The sequence below is a fragment of the Sinohyriopsis cumingii genome, chromosome 9 (genome assembly GCF_028554795.1).
Source record: "Sinohyriopsis cumingii isolate HCF-2022 chromosome 9, ASM2855479v2, whole genome shotgun sequence".
In the NCBI taxonomy this organism is placed as follows: domain Eukaryota; kingdom Metazoa; phylum Mollusca; class Bivalvia; order Unionida; family Unionidae; genus Sinohyriopsis; species Sinohyriopsis cumingii.
The window spans coordinates 48,749,018-48,775,205 of record NC_142969.1 but is presented as its reverse complement, the minus strand read 5'-3'; the positions used below and the strand labels follow the sequence as shown (position 1 = coordinate 48,775,205).

The 26,188-nt window shown below is 34.7% G+C and overlaps 1 protein-coding gene across 1 annotated transcript in view; it reads right to left on the bottom strand.

Moving 5' to 3' along the window:
• Window positions 1–26,188, bottom strand: part of LOC149791771 (uncharacterized) — an 82,526-nt gene that overhangs the window by 16,985 nt on the left and 39,353 nt on the right. The window contains exons 6-8 of the mRNA XM_089970274.1: window positions 13,189–13,290; window positions 2,348–2,530; window positions 69–164 (exon numbers count right to left, since the gene is read on the bottom strand). Of these exons, the coding sequence (XP_089826400.1) occupies window positions 69–164; window positions 2,348–2,530; window positions 13,189–13,290 (381 nt within the window). The remainder of the gene's footprint in view (window positions 1–68; window positions 165–2,347; window positions 2,531–13,188; window positions 13,291–26,188) is intronic.

Below are 26,188 nucleotides of genomic sequence, written 5' to 3'. Positions count from 1 at the left end.
TGCCGTATGCACGGTTCTTACCATTGCCGTATGCACGGTTCTTACATTGCCGTATGCACGGTTCTTACCATTGCCGCAAACGTATGCCAGATTTGTTGTCTTGTCTTCTCTCCTTACCGTAACATATCTACATTCCTTTTTTGTCTTTCTTACGTTTGTTGTATCTGCGGAAGAATGACGAAATAGTCCATTCCCTTCTTGTGCCAAGCGGAAAAGCATTTAAGAACTTTCATGAAATTACTAACAATAGAATATAACATAATGAACAAAGTGTTAGCGAGAATGTAATGTTCGCGAATTTAGCAAAGAAACATAATTTTTTCAAGTATTTACGTTGAAGTATATGACAGGACTTAGTACATGATGAGCTAATAGGGGATATTTCATGCCATCAACACGCATGATTTACTAAATTCATGATGAGCTAATAGGGGATATTTCATGCCATCAACATGCATGATTTACTAAATTCATGAGCTAATAGGGGATATTTCATGTCATCAACACACATGATTTACTAAATTCATGAGCTAATAGTGGAAATTACATGCCATCAACATGCATGATTTACTAAATTCATGAGCTAATAGTGGATATTTCCTGCCATCAGCATGCATGATTTACTAAATTTATGAGCTAATAGGGGATATTTCATGGTATCAACAAGCATGATTTACTAAATTCATGAGCTAATAGGGGATATTTCATGCCATCAACATGCATGATTTACTAAATTCATGATGAGCTAATAGGGGATATTTCATGCCATCAACACGCATGATTTACTAAATTCATGAGCTAATAGTGGATATTTCCTGCCATCAGCATGCATGATTTACTAAATTCATGAGCTAATAGGGGATATTTCATTCCATCAACATGCATGATTTACTAAATTCATGAGCTAATAGGGGGCGTATTAACCATTAAGCAGACTAAGCACGTGCTTAGGGCACCAGGGCCAAAGGGGGCACCACAAAAATGAGAAAAGGGTGAAAAGAAAAAAAAACGAATGAAGATTTGTAAAGAAAATTGATAAAACTAGTGCAAATTGATCATAATGTTGTTTCTTGATCATGGTGCACTCTAGGGTTATCTTCCCAGGTGTACGTGGAAAGGAGGGGGGCACCAACATTTGTCAGTGCTTAGGGCACCAGTGAGCCTTAATCCGCCCCTGACACGCATGATTTACTAAATTCCTGAGCTAAATGGGGATATTTCATGCCATCAACACGCATGATTTACTAAATTCCTGAGCTAATAGGGGATATTTCATGCCATCAACATGCATGATTGACTAAATTCATGATGAGCTAATAGGGGATATTTCATGCCATCAACATGCATGATTGACTAAATTCATGATGAGCTAATAGGGGATATTTCATGCCATCAACATGCATGATTTAATAAATTCATGATGAGCTAATAGGGGATATTGCATGCCATCAACATGCATGATTTACTAAATTCATGATGAGCTAATAGGGGATATTTCATGCCATCAACATGCATGATTTAATAAATTCATGATGAGCTAATAGGGGATATTGCATGCCATCAACATGCATGATTTACTAAATTCATGATGAGCTAAATGGGGATATTCCATGCAATCAACATGCATGATTTACTAAATCCATTAGCTAATAGGGGATATTTCATGCCATCAATATGGATGATTTACTAAATTCATGAGCTAAAAGGGTATATTTCATGCAATCAACATGCATGATTTACTAAATCCATTAGCTAATACGGGATATTTCATGCCATCAACATGCATGATTTACTAAATTCATGAGCTAATAGGGGATATTTCATGCCATCAACACTCATGATTTACTAAATGCAAGTAGATTAGGCGTCATAACTGTAAGCTTTGCAGCTTTTCATGACGTATCAAAGTCATGGGAAAAGGATTTTAAAAAATTCCTTAAAAAATTATTATTGATCACATTACATAACCCAGTTTCATTTGTGTCTTGGAAATATTTCATAGGTAATTAAATTAATTTACCAGTTGTAATAAACAATAAAATTTTGTGAGCGAAATATGTAATAAAATATGAAAGATAGTCTCTCATATCGTTGAAATATATAACAAGACTTAACTATTACAACAAAAAGGTTTAATTCTTCTACCTAGGAAAAGAAGAAACATGTTGTAAATGATGAGCTGATTTGAGTTCATTATAAATGAAAGCATGTAGTTCGGATTTCAAAAAATATAGTTCCAAAAAGAAAAGAAAACCCCCAAGCTAATAGAACAGAGTTGCTCAATACATTCTGCTTACATAGAAGAAGAAGAAGAAGAAAACAAACAAGGAAATGGACTTCAATTTACTCTTTTCTAAGCAGAACGTGTATTCCTTTCCATCAATCCAAGCAACCTCTCCAACATCTAAAGAACTTAGTGCGTGTTTAACTCGAATACCAGAGATAATGGTGTTTGACATGTTGGCACAGGCTGCTCGTGCTTCTCTCCATGACAACCGGTCAAGTCCTCGAACGTACAGTATATTGTTCCCTTTGTATAATAAAGCAACTATGTCATCAATTAAACAATAACAATGATGAAAATAAGGAATCGTAGTCATATTAATACTGCATGCATTCATCTTGACTTATTGTACAGGTAGAAATTTAGTATATATTTTACCTATTTTCGTAATCTATTAGCTTCTAGCCTATATATTTAATTACGATATATAGTTTCTACCGAACTCATTTTAACTCATATGGCCACAATGCAGATTATTAACCGCAGTGCGAACATACGCCTTTATACATAAAATACGGCACCGCTATCTAATACGTTTCAAAAACTAATATAACTGTAACACGATAGTGAATTTATTTTCGATGTTAGCCAAGATATACATTGTGTAGGCAGTGCAGTACAGTTGTTTACATGCTCCATGTAGTTATCTCTATTCTACAGAAACAAACACACCCGTGTGTGTGTGTGTGTATGTGTGTGTGTGTGTGTGCATACAAACAATACATACAATACACATGCATGGAACAGATACATACTGTCACTCAGTCAATCAGTCAGACTTACGCGAACACAAGAGGACCCCATAGCTACAGACAACACGAATACAGTCAACAGCACAGTATAAGCCTGCCATATTTTTAATAGTCGAGAATGGAAATGTTACATATTTATTTACAATCCAACACGCGCTACTGATTACTATATATTCACACACACGTACAATCCAGGGTCCACTTTTAGATTATTATCCAAACACACAGCCCTACAATCCAGCACCGAATTTGTTATTACTTTCCTAAACACACACCTACACTCCAACAAAAAGTGTAGGAAGTGTTCATAGACACAATACTATCCTCTCTCACACATACAAACACATAAGAGAGTAGGGTAAAGGAGTTTTAAGTCTTAGTTGTCAACAACATGCACGTACGCAAACATTTACACGCACAAAACATAAAACAAAGATATTTTTGTCAAATAAGATTAGTATCTCTCTTTTCTACTCATCTGGGTCGTTGGTGTTTGATAACCAAAGGCGGTTAATGTACGTGACATCACTTCTCTGGTATTCTTATTCTCGTACATCGTTACACGGCGGGCGTATAGAGTAAGGCACGCTTTGTTGAGGAACATTTTGAATACCATACACATGACTTCAACAGTGAAGATAATATATCGGGGTCCGCCTACTGTAGACAACCCGTGTACTCGCAGTGATAGTTCTATTATTAAGACTACTAATGCAGCTTTAACCAGTATTCTTACAAAAGAGGACGAATTCAGTTTAATGTGAGCTGAATTCATGTCGTCTCCTCGAGAATGTTTGCATGCGACGTAGTACTGCCTTCGCCTCTTTCTCCATCATTACCGTTGGTAGAAGATTTCAGAAAGAGAAATAAGACCGAATTTTAAAAAAAATCTTCCAGCGAGAAAAATAATTCGAAGTATTTTGTACAACAACAGCAAGAAGAAGAAGAAGAAGAAAACTTTGAATTGTGGTTGACAGAAGGGTTTGAAAACAAAACGATTTGCTACAAGCGAATTTGTCTGAGTTAAAGCATATGCGACAAAAATTTCAGACTTCCTTATCTAAATCCAAGAGAAAGAGACTTTCATGTGCCAAGATTTATAAATCTTTCATCACTGCATCCACTCTCATCGCCAATGAGATGCCAGCAGCAGTTACTACCACCACTATTAAAACAGTAATGGCAACATGAGGATTAATAGGACATAGGATTAGGAAAATGATGATGACGGTTCTTGTGATTCCAAAACAAGCCAACGGTCCTTTTCAGGGCTACCTATATATCTTAGAAAAGAAATACTATTCCGTGATTGCTAAACCAAGTAAAACATAAATACATTTCCTCTTGATTCAATGATGTGCGTGTGTGAACGTGTATAAGTAACTTACCCATAATAAAGAACAAACGAAGACAACGATACACTTAAATTTTCTTATCTTTAGCGTATTTTCTTTAAACGAGAATCAAATGAAATTTCATAGAACATCACAAATTCCAGTTTTTCTCTTTTTACGATATGTCTCTCTTGTGGATTTTCTTCACTGACATAAAAACAATCTTTTATCTAGCGCACAATGACATAAATCTGAAGCAGTTGTTCTCAAGATCGTGGGTTCCTCAATAGTATTTATTGAAAGTAATTAAATAGAAGGAAGTGTCGGAAGTGAAAAAGATAAAAGCAAACAAGTTATGCAAGCTCGTGAACGTAAGAATGAATTGTTCAGGATTCACAAAAATAAAAAATAAACATAAACCTGAACACAGAAGGCAGCTTAGAAAACGTTCGCAATAGTTTAAAAGTGCCAAAAAAAGAACTTTTTAAGAAAAAGAAAATGACAGTGAGTAAGCCAACAAGTTTTAAAATAACCAATAAAATTAAGTAGTACGTATGTGGAGTATTAGCCTTTGTTGTGTGAAGACAAAAAAAGAAAAAGAACACGTTTCTGGTTTTCAAAAGAGAGCAAGTTTTGCCCTAACAAAGTGGCTACAGTTCATGAGAACAGGGAAAATTTATTTGCAGAAATGTTATAGAACTTCTCCTCTTCAACTAAATAAATGGAATGTTGGACAAACAATATAATTTACATAATCTATCATGCTACATTGCATTCTGGATTTAGAGTTACAGCATAATGTTGAAGATGACAGTAAGATTTAAAATAGAATCACCATCGGCCATCAGTTTTGAATATAATTTTAAGTTAAATATTCCCATTTCTTTAATGATTTACCGTTGATTATCTGAATACACAAGGAATATAGCTAAAGAATAAATCGAATAAGTAGAGAGATTTTTGTTCACCTGAGGCCATATAGATTATTGGAATAAAATCACGAGCAAGTGAGACAATAAGGCTAGCAAATTCATAAAACGCAATGAACAAATACGTTGATGCTAACAGAGAAACAAAAACCTAAATCAGGATTTTAGAGTAGACGTTTCGGAAATTCTGGATTGGTAATAGTTTAAAAACAATTCTGTAATAAAATACTTCAGAGAAAACGTTACGTTTTGATTAGCGTTATATTAAAAATATAAATAATGTATGCAAAATATTCTGAAAGAAAATAATGTTGCACCCGAAGTTATGGTGTTAGGGGAACCTTCCTATGGTCGAAAGTAACAATATGGAAGTGTATTTACCTTATCGACTAAACAGCTCTTGTCATCATGTCAAGTGCGAGATTATTAAACGTACGATTGTATGTCTCATAGTGTGTAATTAACTGTATCTCTTGGTAATAAATAATTTCGTTTGACAACGTATATGTACATTTTAAACTTTAAATACACACATTTTTATACCTTTTCATGCTTTCTTTTCTTTGCCATCTGTACTGAACGAATATAGTTTGATTCTAAGTACACAAACTTCTTGCAGCGGTATGCGTCTAAGTATTCTGTAAATAGGTCAGGTATTTATTTTGTTTTAGTTTACCTGCGGGATGCTAAAAATATTTTCTTTTTTGTTCACTTACATGAAAATTTGAATATTTGTCTTTATGTCATCATATACATCATATATTTTATATTATTATATAACAAATCAGTATCCATCATTTTCAGTTTCATTTTATCACCGTATTAGTTTTTAAGCTGGTGGCACGATAAGTCATACATGTGCAACCTACTTGCTTCTAATACTATAAAGCCTGCATATTCTGGTTTTGTTGGTCATATTATTTGGTTTTTAATACTTGATCATACAATACATTTGATCAGTTATGGTTCTTTTTTCACAATAAATATATTTTTGTCTTATAAAGTATTGTTCGTGTTCCATTTGCTTTCCAAATACGCACTATTCATCAGTGTAAAGACATCGTTTTCAAAGTCATTCGATACATTTTGTCTCAAAGATGCATCCAATACAAACTATGATTTTAGCCATTGATATTGATCCAACAAAAGTACTATACGTATCTTTTCTAGTTGCACTACCAACTTAAAATACAAATTCAATTAGGTTATTGTATAATTTCATTATTAACGTAAAATAGAATTCCATTAGGTTAAGTGGATAACATATCTTTATTTTTTTACCGTGCACAATAATTGAGTTGCTGAAGGTTTTGTTTTCTTCAGCTATCATGTTCCTTTGTATTGGAGACAGCTCAGTAAGATCTGGAGCTAATATTTCAGATGCCAGTGGATAATCCTCGCAATGTTCACAAAGATATACTGAAATTTATAAATAAGCTTTCAAACATCAACTGAATTCAGTATCATCTTTCCAATAACGTTTTCTCTATTGGTTTTTATCTGCCATTTATTTGCCCATTTAAAGTTGCCTAGGGCATTAGGAGGCAGGTAGCCCGATAATAATATTATTATTTTAGAAAAGCGTTATAACGTTTGGAAAGAGATGGGTCAGCATCTCCATTCTTGCTCAGGATCCCATTATTATGATACTATTCATGAATTGATTTCCCTACATATGCGCAATATATTTCCATTTCTAACTCCTGATTCAATAAAGATAAACATATCATAATTGATTACTAGCTCTTGTCTGACACCAGTTCTTTTTAAACTAGCATCATAAAATAGTAGGAATCAAGTTATAAAGATTAACACATGCAAGTTTAAACTCTAAAAATATATAAATTACATTAGTCTGGCTTTCGTCGCATACGTAATGTATACGTCTCCTAGGGTTCTTAACCTAAAATATTTCATCATATCCTATTATTTATTAAAATTTCGCTTCGCTAATTGTAGATCCTGAAAGATTTGAACATTTTTTAAAAATATTTGGTTTTGTTTCTTTAAACCTATCAAAGAATCCATCTATTTATATCTCCTTTCTTAAGTATTTTGATTGAATTACTCCAAAATTACCTTTATTTAGGATTTATGCAAGTTGCTTTATATACTGACATATAAACAGAAAATTATCAAAAACTCTTAATAATTATTTTTTTCTTAAATCGTTCTCATCTATTATAGAATATTTTGAAAATGGAATTTAGTTTTCATCATTATTCGAATAATAACGACGTTACATTCACCATCATTCCTTGCAACATCTTAATGAATAAAAGTGGATCATATTCATACAGACAGTGAATAAAGTTATGTATATATTTTGCAATTAAAATTATAATCTTGTGTGTAGGTCCTCTTTATTCAGCTGTTACATCATCTTGATATTTTTCCATATATATTTTTTTACATTCCATGAACCTTTATTTTCCCCCGGTGGAACAATTATTAATTTAATTATGGTGTCTTTTTATTACTGATGTGTTAATATGATTTATTTCGCATTGTAAGTATTCATTCTTCATATATAGTTTTCCATTTTAGTTTTTCTTTTTCTACATTTTTTCTGTGTCTTCTCAGTAGACTAATGCATCTTATTTGCCTATAACTGACTTGGTATGCAGCATTTATGTTTGTTTCAAACTCTGTTCACAATATCAAAAGAAAGAATTTTACGCTTTAATTCTTATTGCTAAATATTCTGCAATACACATGTGATTATTAATAAACGTGTTACTCCTAAGAAACGTTTTTTCCGTTTCCCATATTCCAGCATGTAATTAAAATTAGTCAGAAGCAGACCACATAATTCAATCCAACTGCTTTCACCCTATTTCACTCAAATGTTAGATGAATTATAGATTGTATTTCTTGCCTAAATATGTTTTGTAAGAAGCTGTTTCTAAAACATTCACTGCGATATTTTTAGCAGAAGTTATTAGTTTTGTATCTTTTAATATGAATTTGACTATCTGCAGGAGTTATACTAAGAAAATAAATAGCCCACTCTTGAATATTTAACATTTGATAAGCATCAAAAAAATTTACTTCCGTTTCCATGTACAATTACAGTTGACAAACGTATTGTAATGGAATTGTGTATACTTAAAGGTCACCGGCAACCTATATTATACAAACGTGTGATATTATTATAGTTATAAACAAAACGCATTGGTTATGCATGCACACCATAAAAATCTTTAATTAGACTTAAAACGCAGCTTTATAAAATGAAAAAATTATTCGGCAATCTCCGTAAACAATCGGTAGTTTCCGCGTGCCAAAACCGGATATGACGTACATTTATCCCTTCTATTCAACCTAGCCATTCAAGGGCTTAATTTCCCCACTTAAATGTCTATGTGATAAAGCGTATGATCATGCTTTTGTTCAGCAAATATGGTGCACTGTGTTGCATACGGATGTAACCAAAAGAGTGATGATAGGAAAAAGCGTTATTTTGTTTTCCGAAAAACGTTGTTTACCAGAAAAAAAGTGTATTTAATATGTGGAATCGAATAGGGGAGGGATGGGAAAGTTGTATCATTTATGCTGGACATAGTGAATTTGGCCTAAAGACAATTTGGCCCAACTCGAAATACAATTCGGCCAAACTTAACAATAGTTTGTACGTTCTTTTTCTTCAACAAAAAAATAGATGCTATGTAAGATAGGTTTTAGGGAAGAAAAAAAAAATTTAAACAAACTATTTTGATACTCTTTGAAAGAAAATAATCATACTTCGATACGTACATATTTAGGAGAGAAAACACAAACTGACACATCTTGCTTGTTCTAATTAAAATATTTATATACATTTTTTATGCTAACAAATATATGCATCTGCACAACGACATTCTCAATTTAAGTCTTCCGGTCAAATTATCAATAATCATTTATAAAACAAAAATACGTAAAAGATAATATTCTACATAATACTTATACATTTTGCTAAGGGTAGTGTACATGAGATATTATAACAAATATACTTAATTTTAGGCTTCACATTGTAACACAGCTGCATACAATACATACTAGATTACACATGAGAGAGAGAGAGAGAGAGAGAGAGAGAATAATGTTGAGCATTTTGTCAGTATTTAGTTGCTGCAATCTGAAGCTCTTACCAGTTAATTTTATTGTTTGTTTTTAGTTTTCAGGTTGTCTTAATGTTTGCGCGCGTAAATTGAAAGTTTGTCATTACTGGTCAATATCGTCAATCATATTTTCTCAATTATTCCATAAAAATTCGAAAGGAAATAATTTTGTGTTTAATTTACACACACACACACACACACACACACACACACACACACACACTCACGGTACAAAATAAATTGATAAACATACACTTGCTTGAAAATAAAATGAAAGAAATTAACCTTGCATTGTTATCATATATTCCTTCTTTTTTCATCATGCGAAAATTATTTTTTTTTAAATATATATCCAAGAAATCCGTATATGTAGCGGATGCCGGCTTGCGTAAACATCCTTAGTGTAGTGTGTATCGCTTATGTAAAATAACAAATTCGCAAATGAGACGAAAATATCACCCGATTGCTTGAAGGCACCTGCCACTTACGCATGATAAGTTACTTATTGCAAACTGACCCAGACTGTATTGTATCCAGGTTAACTATAAGTCGGTATCTCGCAAATAAAAAAAAATCATTATTTTAAAATACATTCAATGTGAGTGCAAATGATAATCTTTTTGCTAGCATGGGTTACAAAAGTATTATTAAAGCAAGTTATTATTGTGTATAATATTTGCCCTTCAAACATCAATTATGATTACATATGGCAAACAAATAGAAGCCCGGATGATAAACACAACTGGCATGGAGCAATAAACTCATTGTTTAAACTTACCGACAGGATATCAAATACATAGGTTATTTTATTACAATGCAAACCAACCCCGGAAAATTGACTTTGGTATGTTTTTAGTGTTCCGATTTTTTCTTCTGAAGTCGGCCGACAAAAGGAAGTCAAGTTTGATTCCTTTGGATTCTTTAAGTGTGCCGATTTCTTTCATCATTTTTTTTTAAAAAGTCTGACGACACAGGGAAGCCAGCATTGATTCTTTTTTACCTGTATTAACAGGAATTTTCAAAATAAATTGAAACAATGGAACAGTTTTGAAAGCGACACAATCTAGTGCATCGTGCACGCATACCGATATAAGGCTGAACAGTAAATTAGTTTTCATTAGTTTCATCTAAAATATTCCCTATCCATAGTTTATAGTGTTTTATTTTTCGACAACAAGAAGCATGTACTTCGTCTTGTAGGGATAAATGAACGTCATTTCCGGTTGCATCCTCTATAAGTGGGAAATCGTAACTAAGGGGAAGGAACAGCGTTGTATACTTCTATTTCGAGTAATTGAATTATTATTTCTTCTTCACACTTGATAATTTTTTTGGTTTTTTTTGTGCGAGTATAACTATTTTTAATCATGCAATGCACATCTGATATAAATAGGAAATTGTTGGAGCATGGCCGGTGACCTTTTGATAAGCATCAAAAAAATTTACTTCCGTTTCCATGTACAATTATAGTTGACAAATGTATTGTAATACAATTGTGTATACTTAATGTTTATGCATATATCTGAACAAAAATATAGATAAGAGTTAGGCAGTAACGCCACAAAACAAAATGTTTTGTCAGGAAGCTGTCCACTTTACTAGTGTACAGCTGTCTGAATTTGCTTTGGCTCCCTGAATGTTTGAACTTGTATGTGTCTAGATGTGACCAACTGTCTGAATTTGCAGGGATGTCTGTGTTTGGCTGTCTGCGTTTGGACGTTCGGAGGTGTGACCATGAGAACGGATTTGGAGGTCTGATTTTAGGCATAGCGCTAAGAGCATGGATGCAGATTCCCAGACAAGGTGAGTTTTTTATTAACTGTGATGTTGTCGGTGCTCACGTTGGCTAGGAGGAAGATAGTCGTTGTCTTGTGCTGAAGGCCTTTGGGACCAACGGGTAAGCAACGAAAAATGGGGCTGCTCTTGAGGGTCCTTCGGCAGACTGGAAGAGTAGTCGGGCGATGCGTGGTGGCTCATTGACAATCCGACATAGTGGTGGGACTCGAGATACTTTGTGGTTGTCATTTGGACACCGCAAGTTATATATTCCGGTTTTTAATTTAGAAGTGAAAATCCTTAATGTATCAAGTATCATTATTTTGGGTTAATATCATATATATATATATATATATATATATATATATATATATATATATATATATATATATATATATATATATATATATATATATATATAATGCATTCCTGAGAATGACCCTATCCATATTGCTGTAGTTTTTTCAAGATTCATTTTTGTCCAGACATTTTATAGATCTTATTTAGTGTTTCAGTGCTTTTTTTTATTATTCCGACCCGTTTAAAAATATGTAATCAGAATACTGAATTATTTTAAATTCTTTTTTCTTAATCAATATTCCTTATATAATTTTATTTTTCAAAGCAGTTTTCATAAAATTAATTTCAGCACATAAAAGGAAAAGATGAAATTCGATCGCAGTGCGTGCAATCAAAATTTGAACGGCAAGTTCCTTGTTTCAAATAAAATGAAAATCCTATTGTTTTCGCAAATAAATCTACAATTTATGAAACAATTACGATCGATAAGAATAATGTGAAATATAACTGTCTTCAGTCTATTTGATATACAATGCAACGCCAATAATAGGGTATTCAAAAGAGAGAAAGGCCGCCACTGTTTTAAACATAAACCTATTTGGTCTGGTTTATCGCTGCATGTGCTAAAACCAAGTTTCTGTGTTACAGAACATGAACCCGTGCTGCAATTCATTATCTATGGAACTTAAAATAAAATCTGTCCTAATTATTTTTTTACCAAAGAAAACATGAAGATTCAACAGTAAAAGTACCCAATCCATGTAATGTTTCATACTCTGACCGCTTATGAGAGTTGTTCGTGAGATAGTTCACCTTCTTACCTCTTAGATATATTATCTAACTTGTATCGATTTCTTCCTATCATTATTTCAATCGGAATATCATCCAATTTTGGAATTTTGCTTTGTAATTGAACAACCATTTATTACACAACTTTTTCTCAATACAATTTTTTATAGTACTACATATTTCATAATTTTATTTCTGAATGTTTGGTCAAACAATTTTCTAAATTACGTCACAGCTATGCTACATTTTGCAACTACTTTTTCTCGAATGTCAAACACGAGTTCTACTTTGATGAATTTATGTAACAGCTTGGCTATTTCTCCGATATCTGCTTGTTTCCCATCAAAAGTTTCATTAATTTTCCAGTACAACAATTTTATCAAATTTACATCTTTTGATGGTTACCAACTGTTACAAGAATCGTCAAATTCTTTTCCATTTTAACAAATTAAACCAATAAAAAGGGTGCAAGGTCATGTTTGTTGGATAATTTTTTTCGAAAAATTAAAATGCCCACAACCAATGGTAATCATGCGTGATTCTTGAAAACGTTAAATATGGATTGAGTAGTCCACCTTGTTTTTTAAAAAAAAGTACAAATGGTGAATGGTCATATCTTAAAGGCTTTTTTAATATCAAAAGTAGTAATTCTAAACATTTTTTAAATACTATTTTAAAACTTTTTCTATAAAATGTTGCATATAATATTTGACAAACCTTGTTCTCAAATTTGTTCTCAATCTTTACATACACTGTTTCCTACTTTATATTTTGGTCTGTGTAGTTGTTCAGCGTTACATAACTATACAAATTATAGTGACCTTTCTTAAATTCCTTGGTGAACCAAAAAGCGCACTAAAATGATGCAAGCTGTATATAATACGGACCAAGTTAAACTTCCCTTTGAACTGCCAATCTTCTTACCATCATCTTTCTGCTGGTAAATAGCCATTCTAGCCTTCAGGTTATCAAGACTCGGCATCATTTGGTGTCTAATGCCTACTGTTTTGGCGGCATCAACGCCGGCTGCAAAGGTGAAAAATTCAAACTGTATTGGGTTGAAGTAACCTATTGCAATAAAAACTCATAACTTGTATTCCCATTTCCTAGTCAGTCAAACGTCACTTATAGCTTTTGCGCTGCTTAACGTTAACCCAACCAGACAACCAGAGCAAAGAAATCATATGTGTGCGTGTTGTTGTATGTTTTTTTCTTTCTTCCTTGAAGCATAGAAAGGTCATTAAATATATGAATAGAGTGATGGTCAACATGATGTTAATACGTTCCTGCTGTCTGCATACCACGGTTGTGAAATTTCACCGCTCTGTTGACTTCCGGACTAGAATTTATCACTTTACATAAATTACACACGAAAAGAAGCTTGAATGCCTCCGTTAGTAGTAATATGAGTCACTTGGGACTCAGACAGGAATTAACATTACGAGATATGGTTAGATGAAAATGCCACTTGGGATTCACACAGGACATCATATGTTAAATCGTCCGTATGATAAACAATGAGGGGGAATGGAAACATAGCGCACACACGCACACACACACACTACAGCACTCGCTTTTTGATTACTATCCAAACGTACAGCCTACATTCCACAACATATTTTTAATTACCATCCAAACTAACCACACATGCTATCTAGCAACCGCTCTTTGATAACTGTCCAAATACACATCGTAAACTCCAACCAAAAGAGCATAAAGTGTTTTATACAAATACACTAACAAACCATCATGTACACTCTCTTTTTTTTTCTTCTTCTTCGATCTTGGCTCACAACAGGCATACAAAACAAACAATATTACACATGAACGTATTTAATAGTTGACAAAGTTGTGAAGTCAAACTTGATTTTTGCCATTGATACACACTACGTTACTGAGTTGAAGAAAAGGCATAGTATTCAGACTCATTTTCCACATTGAAAACTTTGATTTTTAGTACAAGTGACACCTGTTCAGATCGATGTAATCTTCGGTTTTTTCCGTTGATTTCAAAATGAATAAGGGCTTAGGTAGTCCAAAGTCACACAGGATAAAATTCAATCCATTGGGTTTCTTGTATTTTCATCATTGTGGGTGGTACGGCAAACGGATCAAGATCTGACTTAAAACAGTCAACAAATCCCGGTGATTTTTTGCTACTTTTTAAATTAGCAGTTAAAGACATCCAGTTCTCTCACAACACTTGTTCTTCTTTTCTTCTTATTGTTCTAAACGATGTTATGTGATCTGAAATGATATCGAAGTCTTTGTATGTCGCGTCCTTGCTGCGGCATAAGGGAAGAGGTAACGCCTAGACAAGAAATAGGAATCAGATTAATAGGGATGTCTCAGTCACATAAAATATCTTTTGCAGAGTGAGAAAACCTCATAGTCTTCACTGCTCTCATGAACGCTTCCTGTGTCAATTATACACAAATTATTTTCCTTGCGTTAAAGCGTCATCTCTTAAAGCATGGAACCCTCGAGTCATCGCCGGTTTTAAATTGGATTCTACCTACACAAAGCTGATTTTAACATATTTTCTTAAATAATTCCCCGTTACCTAACAACGCCTCTGTACACATGATATACCTGTTCGTAGAATTCACTGTATAATAGTTTTAGAAGATGTATTTTCACCGTGACGTTACCTTTCGAGAATATAATGCTTTGCCTAAGATCTTATATGCTAATGTTAAAACTGTCAAAATACAACTTGTCGACAATAAGATAATGACGATGTACAAATTCACGGTGAACGTGATAAGTTTTTCCACTTTCAAGTAGTGATAGTATAATCCATTTTAAAATAAATGTCTCGGAGTAAAATGCTGCTGTGCATTATCCCACCACTTTGTACTCGACTACATCCCAGTACACAACAATAAATTTAGTCGTTCGTTCAATTCAACAGCATACTTGTAGAACTGATCGTTGTCGTAAACGTATTTCATATAAGCCAGAGAATTATATCCACCCAAAATAGAAAACAAGGTGGGATAAAAGAACCTGGGCATTATTATACAGTGAGAAATATTTAATTTAAAACCGTGAGCAATTTTTGCATGATTCCTCATGGACTTTGCCGAAAGGATCGTTGACAGTAGCTGCAATCGTTTTGACCAGATGATGATGATCAAATTAAGACCCAACAAGAACTCTCGTGGCATTGGAAGTCACTTATGAATTGGTGATGGGAGCATCGTCAATGAAAGGATCGTTTTTGTAGAACTGTTCTTAAACTTATTTATTTAGGATATCGACGATAAAAGTGTTTTGACCTTTCTTTGTCTTCGTGGCTTAGATAGGATGAATGATATCTACCAAAGTGACTTCCCAATGACCTTCTTGATCTAGTTGTATGGCTTGAGGTCATTTGACTGTGAAAAGATATAAAGTATATATTGAACTGTCACTCGGTAAGATGAAATAAAATTGGTTATTCATAGATCAATGTTTCTGGTTTCAGAGGAGTCACTATACGTCAAAGGAGAATGATTTCCCCCGAAAGAGGGTTGCTGCTGTTGTAACTAAGACATGCTCACGAGATGACTCGCGTTATCCGTAAGGCTACCGTTGGTATTGTTCATGCTACTGTCGCTTTTATATGTTAAGGATGGGCTGGGAAAAAAGATAATCAGTACCAAAATTGTTCACAATTGTTTGTCACATTGTTGAAAATGAAATTGGCAATCACTGCTCCGATGATACAATAAACCACAAAGATCTGATGTGATTTGAGTTTTAAGAAAACCTTCTCCACTCAACACCCACAGGGTTCTTTACACGTCTTGGACAGTACAGTGATGTGATGGGTACTACTATTTCTTTAATGTCGGTGACTAGTGAAGTATCAGTCCAATAAGCTGAACTAGCTGAATATCATTTCTACTATACTTAAACTTCTTGAAGTCGACGTTTACCCACTTTATGTGTTCTTTGATCGAGATCGCTTCTTTATATCTCACTCGTTGTAACTCAGGCAAGTAAAATGTTTCTCTCAAACCTTCTCCGTTCATCTCTTCCAATGTATAGACAGGAGGATAATGTCCACGTACATGTGGCAAGCACTTGTTGTCCAGTTACTAAAATAACCTTTGTCAAAAGCTGATCTGGGTTGTCCGGGGGAAACCCAATCTTCACTCATTTAAAAGCACTTCTTTTTTTCTTTGGGATAGTAAGATACTATCCAAACAATAGATCACACGCTACCATTTTCTTTTTTAGGGTTGCCTTCACGGGTGTATATCAAATATTGTGACGGTATGATTGACTGTAAACGTTCACAAAGAATCATAACAGGTCGGTGTACTTGAGAGCTAGTTGATGTGCAAAATATGTCCACGTAAGTCCTTTTAAGGTTCTTGCAAAACGTTCCACACCACTGGCTTTCCTTTGAGAGTTTTCAGTAGTGAAAACATAAATGTACCATTTTGGTTCACTTTGTAAATAATAATAACAATAATGAGGACTTTGTATAGCGCCTAATCTTTAGAAGCTCTAAGCGCTTTACAACATTAGACAACACATATAAGATAAAAAAAAAAACATATAACGATATGATTACACAAACAAACACCATGAAATTAGAAAAGGTAAAAAAACAGGCTGAGAATATTTAAGGACTCACGGTACTAATTCCACTCCAATGGTAAACATATGGAAACACTATCATATTCAAAATTCAATAACTTAAAATTTATGGGTGCTGATAATGACACCTATAATTTTTCGTGCACATCTAACCTTGGTGCAAGCTTATGTGTGGAGAACACCATATGACCCGCGGCAATTTGTTTACATACATGTGCATGAAATACGTGTTATTGATTCTGCACCAAATGAATCAGGTGCTACTTTCAGTATTGAGTACTCCTGAGTCAAGCCTGTAAAAATGCTAAAATTGCATCAGTAGAAATTTGTCAATATTTTTTTTACATTACATATAGGATAAGCTCTCAAAAGATATTTTTCCTAAAATTTTAATTTTCATTATTAACCAATTATGGACCACCAAACCTGTAAATACTCTATTATTTCTTCACCCATTTCTAGACTGGTTCACAGTTCTTCCGTATAATTAGTACCGTGTGTCCTATAACCAGATTTAATTTTTTTTGAAAAAGTTGTATTTTACTCCTTGATATTAGAGCATAATTGTAAGAAAGAATTGGCCATGCTTGTGCATGGATAATAGTGCAATAGCATTATATGTGATACCAATATCTATAGTTAAATTGCATCCGCATTACATGTTGCTGTGTTGTATTGTACTTATTAATGGCTTATTCTTGTTATTAAAATAATTGTTTTCTGCCTTTGTATCTTCATGTTATCTTTCTATGGCATGCATGCTACACAAAAGAAACACAAGCATGCTGACATCAGCAAGTATGACATCACAGGGTATCAAATTACATGACGCATTGTATTTTCATCTCTCACTGGCTATAAGACAAGTTTTAAACGTTTTAAATTTCAAAATTGCATTTCTTTTCTTGCTGACTCTCAAAGAAATAAGATACAGTGCATTCCTATTCACATCAATCAAACAAAACAAATAAGTGTGCTACATGACAGGTCAAAATGATAAGAGGCCATTGCCCTTTTGTGACTAAAACAAATACACACACCCATGAAGCATCAAGAGATGCTGATATTCCAAACTTATTTAAACTATCATCACATGTGATTCATGACCCCCAAATGTTAATAAAAAGGTATAAAAGCCAAGGAAGAGTTCCATAAGCTTTATTAAACTGAATAATTAAATAACATAGTGCTACTTTTTAGTATAAAACTATAGGGAAGGGTGAATAAGCAAAGAATAGACAGAGTAACTTCTTCAAGCCTGGTAATGTTCCCCACAACAAGGGGTGGGGTGGGGGAATGTGTATCAACCCAAATAACACATCAACATGAGGTATGTTACATAAGGACATCAAGAGACAAATTTGAAAAAGCTATCCAAAGTTCCTATAATGCTGACATTGATGTTGGAGACAGAAAGTGTATGCACAAACTGTTATGACTCAAGCTATTAAGTATGCTGGAGGTGGAGAAATGTGTGAAAAACTTTGCTATGCCAAGACAAGTTCATGTCTCTATGCAATATGCAGACACTGATAAAAATTGTCACTAAATACACTACATGTTAAATTTAAGTAATAGAATTGATTGCATATTGAAGTTGTCTAATACATAAATATATACCTACATTTACCCAAAGCTCATAAAAAGTTAAGAAAAAGTCTCAAAATCATTACTGTGGCTACTTTCCACTATAAGCAGTGTTAAATTACTTACTTTTTAATATAAAGCTGAAAAAATGCATACATTATTGAACAAAAGAGAAACAAAGCAAACATTGCAATCACTCAATTACAGTCAAAGGGGAGGTAATACACCTTGATTTGGCAAACCAAATAGCAAGCTCTAATTTACAGCTAAATGATTCCTTACTATTACTTGATGGTAAGAACAGAGCAATGTAGGTTTTATAAATAGCTTTTGTTTCAAATATGAAACCATATTTCTGACATGAAGCTTGTTTTCATTTATTCACAACAACATATATGGTGAACAAAACACATATCGCTTAGTGCACGCAGTAATCAAATGTTGAGATTTGGAATAATGTGTTCAGAGACCACAAGTTGCAACACCCTGAGTATGAAGGTTTTCTATCATGGGACTTGGTACATGAAGAAAAAAGAGATCTGGTTTGGTTATACATCAAGAATGTTTCAACTGTATGAAGAGAGGTTGGGGAAGAAAAACTGCCTGTGTAAAGAATGCAATACAGATAGGACTTTTGCAGACTTATATTGCGACTGAAGGGTTGAAAACTATTATTTTAAGTGAAAATATCCCTCCCTGTTCCCTCAACAAAAGGAATGCAGAAAAGTTCCAATACTGTTTGCCCAAAAATGTAATGTACCAATATGAGAAACATGCTGAACATAGAATAGGTGTCAAGGAGTTTAATTCTAGGATAAGAAATAAGACCGGTATAATTGATATTCAATGTGACTCGACATATAATAATTCAATTTACAGGTTGAAGCAATGCAGCATGTGCAGTTTTGTGCACAGTCCTTATTTTTACAATGTTCTCTGCTTTGATCTGCTGAGTGTGTCTCTAAAGTTAAATGATCAGTACTGATACATAAGTGATTGTGAAATAAGTGGCTTACATATAAAATCTCCCCCACCCCCACCCCCTTTTGGGGAATTGTTGCATGTGTTAAATGGTATTTAACCATATAGGCCAATCTATGGGTACCATCATATGAAATTCTGCCATCAGGCCATACTATGCTCTTTTCCCTATGGCCTGAGCTATCTGCTTCCACTCTCCAGTGTATAAAACCATCCCCATCTGTCTTTTGTATAGAATTTTTCTCCAAAATCACATGCAAACCATGATAAAAAGATTCCATTATGATTGTCATATGTAAAAACCACCAAATTGATACCCTGTATGCACGTGGTAACCATGGAAACAACAAACTCCTATTATGGTATAGGTCGCATATAGGACTCACGGTACTAATTCCACTCCAATGGTAAACATATGGAAACACTATCATATTCAAAATTCAATAACTTAAAATTTATGGGTGCTGATAATGACACCTATAATTTTTCGTGCACATCTAACCTTGGTGCAAGCTTATGTGTGGAGAACACCATATGACCCGCGGCAATTTGTTTACATACATGTGCATGAAACACGTGTTATTGATTCTGCACCAAATGAATCAGGTGCTACTTTCAGTATTGAGTACTCCTGAGTCAAGCCTGTAAAAATGCTAAAATTGCATCAGTAGAAATTTGTCAATATTTTTTTTACATTACATATAGGATAAGCTCTCAAAAGATATTTTTCCTAAAATTTTAATTTTCATTATTAACCAATTATGGACCACCAAACCTGTAAATACTCTATTATTTCCTCACCCATTTCTAGACTGGTTCACAGTTCTTCCGTATAATTAGTACCGTGTGTCCTTAAGATAGGAAACATTATTAGGTCTTTAAGTTTGTTCTTGCAGTCGAAATAAGTGAGTTTTGAGAGCACTCTTGAATGGGATGACTGTGTCTTTGTGTCTAAGTTCAGTGGGACATTCATTCCACGTTGCTGGGCCCAGGTATGCAAAAGAACGCTGTCCATATGACTTTGTTTTCATAGTGGGAATAATGAGTATACGATTGTCAGAAGAGGAGCGTAAGTATCTTGCTGGTATATACACATGGGTGAGGTCGGATAGGTATGTTGGACTAGAGTCCGACAGTGAAATCTAGCACAGAGAACAAATTTTGTGTTTGATTCTGGATCGAATGGATAGCTAGTGTAGGGTACAGAGCAGCGGGGAGGTGTGCTCTGATCGTGGTGCTCTAAGTATGATCCGAGCAGCTGTGTTTTGAACTTTTTGAAGTTTCTGGAGCAGATATTGAGATGAACCAGACAGAATTGAGTTACAATAGTCCACTCTTGAAAGTACTAATGAACACACAAGTGTTTTAGTGCAATCAACAGAAAGATATTTGCGAATGGAGCTTATGCGTCTTAGCTCAAGATATGCAGCCTTGCATATGTTCATGACATGTTGGTGCAATGTGAGAGTACTGTCCAGAGTAACACCTAGGTTTCGTACTGATTGTGTGAATTTAATGTTGGTGTTGCTGATATTTATTGTTTGAGGTAAAGGATGTGAAAGAGAAAGTCTTTGTGTTGTGATCAGAATTGTCTCAGTTTTGTCATCATTCATCTGCAGCTTGTTACATGTCATCCATGATTTCACATCAGAAATGCACCTCTCTACACCTTGGATGGTAGCATCAACTTCAGTTGGGTGGCTAGATTTGTATATTTGGGTGTAATCAGCGTACAGTGGGTGAGACACTGGATGATGATCTATGACACTTGAGAGCGACTGAGTGTATAGAATGAAGAAAACAGGTCCAAGAACAGACCCCTGTGGAACACCACAACATAGATCAACTGGGCTGGAGTGTATTCCATTTGCAGATACAATTTGTGTCCTGTTGACCAAGTAGGACTTGAGCCACCGTAAGGCTGTATCATGAATGCCAAATACATGCTGGAGACAGTGAAGTAATATATCATGATCTATTGTGTCAAATGCTGCAGACAAATCAAGAAGGGTGAGGACTGTAATCTTTCCGCTATCCAACGCAGAGAGAATGTCATTAACTACTTTTAGAAGAGCAGTTTCAGTACTGTGGCAAGGACGATATGCAGGTTGTACATTGCTAAAAAGACTGTTTGAATTCAGATGAGATGCAAGCTGGGATAGAACAACCTTTTCTAAGATTGTTTATATGAATGGGAGATTAGAAACTGGGCGGTAGTTCTTTAAATCGTTATGGTCTAGTGTTGGTTTCTTCCGCAGAGGCTTTACAATGGCAGTTTTGAAAAATGATGGGAATTCCTTGGATGAGAGAGAGGTATTAATAACATCAGTTAGTGAAGGCAATACTGGATCTAAGCACTCAAGCAGCAGTGATGTTGGAATTGGATCAAGTTCACATGACTTTGGTACACTCTTCATCAGGATTGTACGTACGAAATCCATAGAGACAGGTTCAAATGCTGCTAATCTTGGTTCATAAATAGTGTGTCTTTGTTTGTTTTATAATTGGAAAAGGTAGGTAGCGATCACTTTCTTTCAAAACCAGTTTTAAAGCTCTCAACATGCTTATGAAGTTTAAGGTAGTACCCAGGCTGATTTTCAAAATAAGTTCATTACACAAACAAATAGTTTTAACCATTATTGTATGCTGCAAAGTTAGATTCATCAGTTAAATCAGCTTGCCATTGATGATCGATGCCGTCAACAGTTTTTGACATCTGGGTGATTTCTGTTGCATGGGTTTGTATAACATGTATGTTTCTTGTTCTTGTGCCTACTGTTGATTATTTCGCAAACGTACATTTTAAAATTTGATTTTAGTATCACGATAAAATGTGTGAAACCCTTAACCAGTGGCATGTAGTAAATGCTGGATAAAATTGTCTTCGTGATTTGGTGAACCATTTTTGTTGCTGTTTAATAAGAGACCCACTGTTCGAAACTATTTTTATATTCGTGTGTACTGTCTGTTTTGGACTAGGCATGATGTGTCCGAAAATATGTAAGAGTAGGTGCCAGATCTGGAGTGGTGACTGACAAATTGATGTCTTTAATCACTTCTATTTTCCATTCTTTCATTTTACTTTCCACAGAGGATGTCGTCATTATCTTTTTGTCACTTGTTTCTATTCATTTCTCGTTTGGGAGTCTAAGAGAAAGCTGCAATCATGCTAATATTGAAGTAGACGAAGTTTGTAAAAAATTTCGTGTGCCTTCTTCTCCTTCTACGATAATGGCTGTGTTTCTTTTTGTGATTTTCGGTTTATATTTCATTATGGTCTTGAAACTTCTCAGAGCAGGTTTAGCTAATTCGTCTAAAACGTTCTAGTGCAATCGATGAGTATGTTTTAATACTGGACGCATCGTTACATTTTGTTACAACGGTTTTAATTTGCATAGTCAACCACTTATTGTATCGTAGCTTCAAAGTCACATCGTTTACAGTCACGTACATCTTACCAGTCGAAAATCGGTTGCTTTAACCAACTTTCCAAAGACACTTCTTGATAACTATGAAACATGAACAAAATTCGTCAGATGTCTTCTTCACGGAGGTACATAACTCGTCTTCATCCCTATTCTCAACACTTTTAATACAATTTGTCTTTATCGCACAGATAAAGTTCTGGTGGTCATGTCTTTCCTTCATGTACTGTTCATAAATAATCCAGAATGAATTTGCGGGGAAATGAAATCCGAGAAAAGTATTCACTAACACAAACACACTACAAGTCGGCCAAAAGTCAAATAAATCGTAGGTGGAGACAGTTCTTCTAAAATGGTTTGGTAATCCTCTAAATGCTGAATATAGTCATTGAATTTCTTCCACATAAATTGTTGCAACACTGAGGACATATGTCGCAGTATGATAAGCTTCCTATCCACGTTGGATTTTGTGGACGTGACAGTCTTTCCAAAGAGTCACTCTTTTAATACTGTGAAACTAGCAAAAGTTTAAAACCCGATAAATGACTCTGATTTTGCGTTTCATTTACATTTTGCCTATCTGAAAATGCATTCACCCAGCACCAGTGGTAGATTCGTAGTCTAAACTAGTCATCCAAAGGAATGTCTTTCTACAAATGGTATATACTTGTAAAAAATGGAAGAGAAATGATTAGTCACCAACCCGAACACTACACGCTGTAAGTCTCGTCTTGAGATGGCACTTGTAAACGATTTTTGTTAGAGAATAAAACTACATCCGCTTGAATAAGAGCTTTTTAAATATTGCCACCTCTTAGGTAATCGTCGTAGCATCGTAATTGTTCTGACTCGTCGTTAATTGATGAAAGTCTTGACCATATGAACACTTTCAAAGTAACCATACTTATTATAGCATAGAGGTAACGTTATGTTACAAAGGATGTAGTTGTACTTTGAGTTTCTGTTTAATGAGTACAAGCTCTTTGTAAATGACTTATATTACCTCGGGAAAACAGCTACCAATCTTCCCTTCTATAGTATTTATGGGGATAACATCATGCCCCACCAAATGACGTTAGTTACAGCACGGAGGCCATCTGATATATTACAGGAAAGCTGTTGCTTTTTCCTACCATTCGTGAATGTTCACATCTCAAACGAAACGCGCTATTTGTTCTCTTCATTTTGAGTTGACAAATCCAGCTTTGGCCAACAATTTGGTACTAGTTATTAAATCAACTTATTTAGGCCGTTGTGAACGTCCTGTGTATGGTGTCAAAGCCACTGTAAACATGTAATCGTCTTTGATTTGTACAGTTCGGTGAGATAGTGGCATCGAGAGGGGTTTGCGAATGCATGGATGAGATCCGTAGATAGGTACAAGCGCAAAATCACTTTTGTCAATTGAGGCTAAAGGACGTGTTGCATCACTTTCGCAAGAGAGATGTAAGGTACGCGAACGGCATCGCTGGTGATAGAGGAACGGCAAGCTCGTTCTGCATCGCTGATATCGCGGGTTACGGTTTCGTTCTTGGTGCAAAGTAAAGCATCGCACTCGAATTCATTATCGAACTTGAAGTTAGTAGTGGTCCCGTCACTCTGTTGCTTTGTCAAATTCGTCAGGATCGGTAAAAGAGTGCTGGTCTCAGAATTGAACTTGAAGTTCACAGTAGGGCCCTCATTCGATTATTTTGTCGAATTATTCATCATCGTTCTCGGTCAGTGTTAGTAATAGCAATGCAGCGTGTATATGGTAAAGTGTTCTGGCTTTGAAGCCGCACTTGTTTCCGGTACACAATTTGACATACCTTTTCTGAAAGGTCGACTGACGGATTAGGTGATTTTGTAAATTTATAATCTTTTGTGGCACTAATGTTTCCACGCGAAAATATTGATCTTGACTGAACTGTGAATCTTCTTTCAAGGCATCAAAGTTCACAACTTGATGGAAAGATAAGTGTGAATCATTTGACTTTGCACTTGGTATACACTTGTCCTTGTCGGTCTCGGCATTGGTATCTTCGGTCAAAACATTTTGAGGCGGTCGCCGCTTGCAAACTGACAAATAGTGTCTTCCGCATGTTTGTCGGTCCATACGCGTAAACGTTTAAACACGAATTCAATTTTGAACGGACATTGGCTGTTACGTACACTGCAATGATAACATTACCAAACTCGTCGCTTCTAAGTAATTTACAAAGATCAAATATTTACGGACAATCTCAACGTGTATCACAATTTTCCTTTATCGTCCACTGATTGAAAATATATACTTTAATATGCCAAATATTCAGTTTTACGCCAATTTTCCCGCCAACAATTTAACATGACTTATTAAACGATCGTCTTCATTCTTCATCACGTGTTCCAAAATGATGCCTGATAATGATCGTTGCCAGTTTTGAATGAATCTTTTGTCTTCTGGAATCAATAACAACACAGATAGCCGCTAGATTCTTGTGTCAGTTTGAGAAATTCACTGGCATAGCCGATGAAGATCCCTTTATTGGAGTTGTCGTCCTCACAGTGTTGTTCTGTGGTAAGAACGTGCTACATACCTTTAACAAGCGGTGTCTGCGATACAGAGCACGAAACAAGTCGACATTCACCCACGTTCCTGTCAAAGCACGTTCTGCAACCGTGTGCCATCAATGTTTTTCTTGACCACATATTTCATCATATTTACAGAACAAAGGAAACTTAATTTTTCCTTTGCAATGATGTGGTAAAAGAGAATGGTATAAGTCGTTTAGGGGTAAAAATAAAAATACTTGATCAACCCTTATGTTCCACGTCGATGTGTTCTTTCAACATTTCAGGGTAACCTGTAGGAATTTGGATCTATTTGCAGACCCAAGGATACAAAAAACAAAACACAAATCGATGTGTTTGATTTCCTTTTATTGAGATTCGTCCACGTCCTACAGCAATCGTGTCGCTTAGGATTGTCCTCAACTGTCGCGTCGATTCAAATGCTCGATACATACCATATTGTAACTTTCGATAATGCGCTTAAATTCTGTATCCGTTTTGAAGATTGGATCATACTCGTGCTTTAAACTTTCTATCACTTTGTACCCTTGCCTTTCTAATATAATTAGGCATTCTACTTAAAGATATCGCCAATTATAATTCATGCAGTCGTTAAACTGTACTTCCAACTTTCATGCAGATGAGTTTGGCTCTGTTTATTATGACTATGGGACATACGGTGCAAAGTTCTGAATAACATTTCAAAAGAAATTGTGTCATTTCACGGGAAATTTGTGAGCCATTACTGAAGCATATCAATCCAAAAAATAATGAAATGGTCGTAATGGCATTACGAATGATCTTAA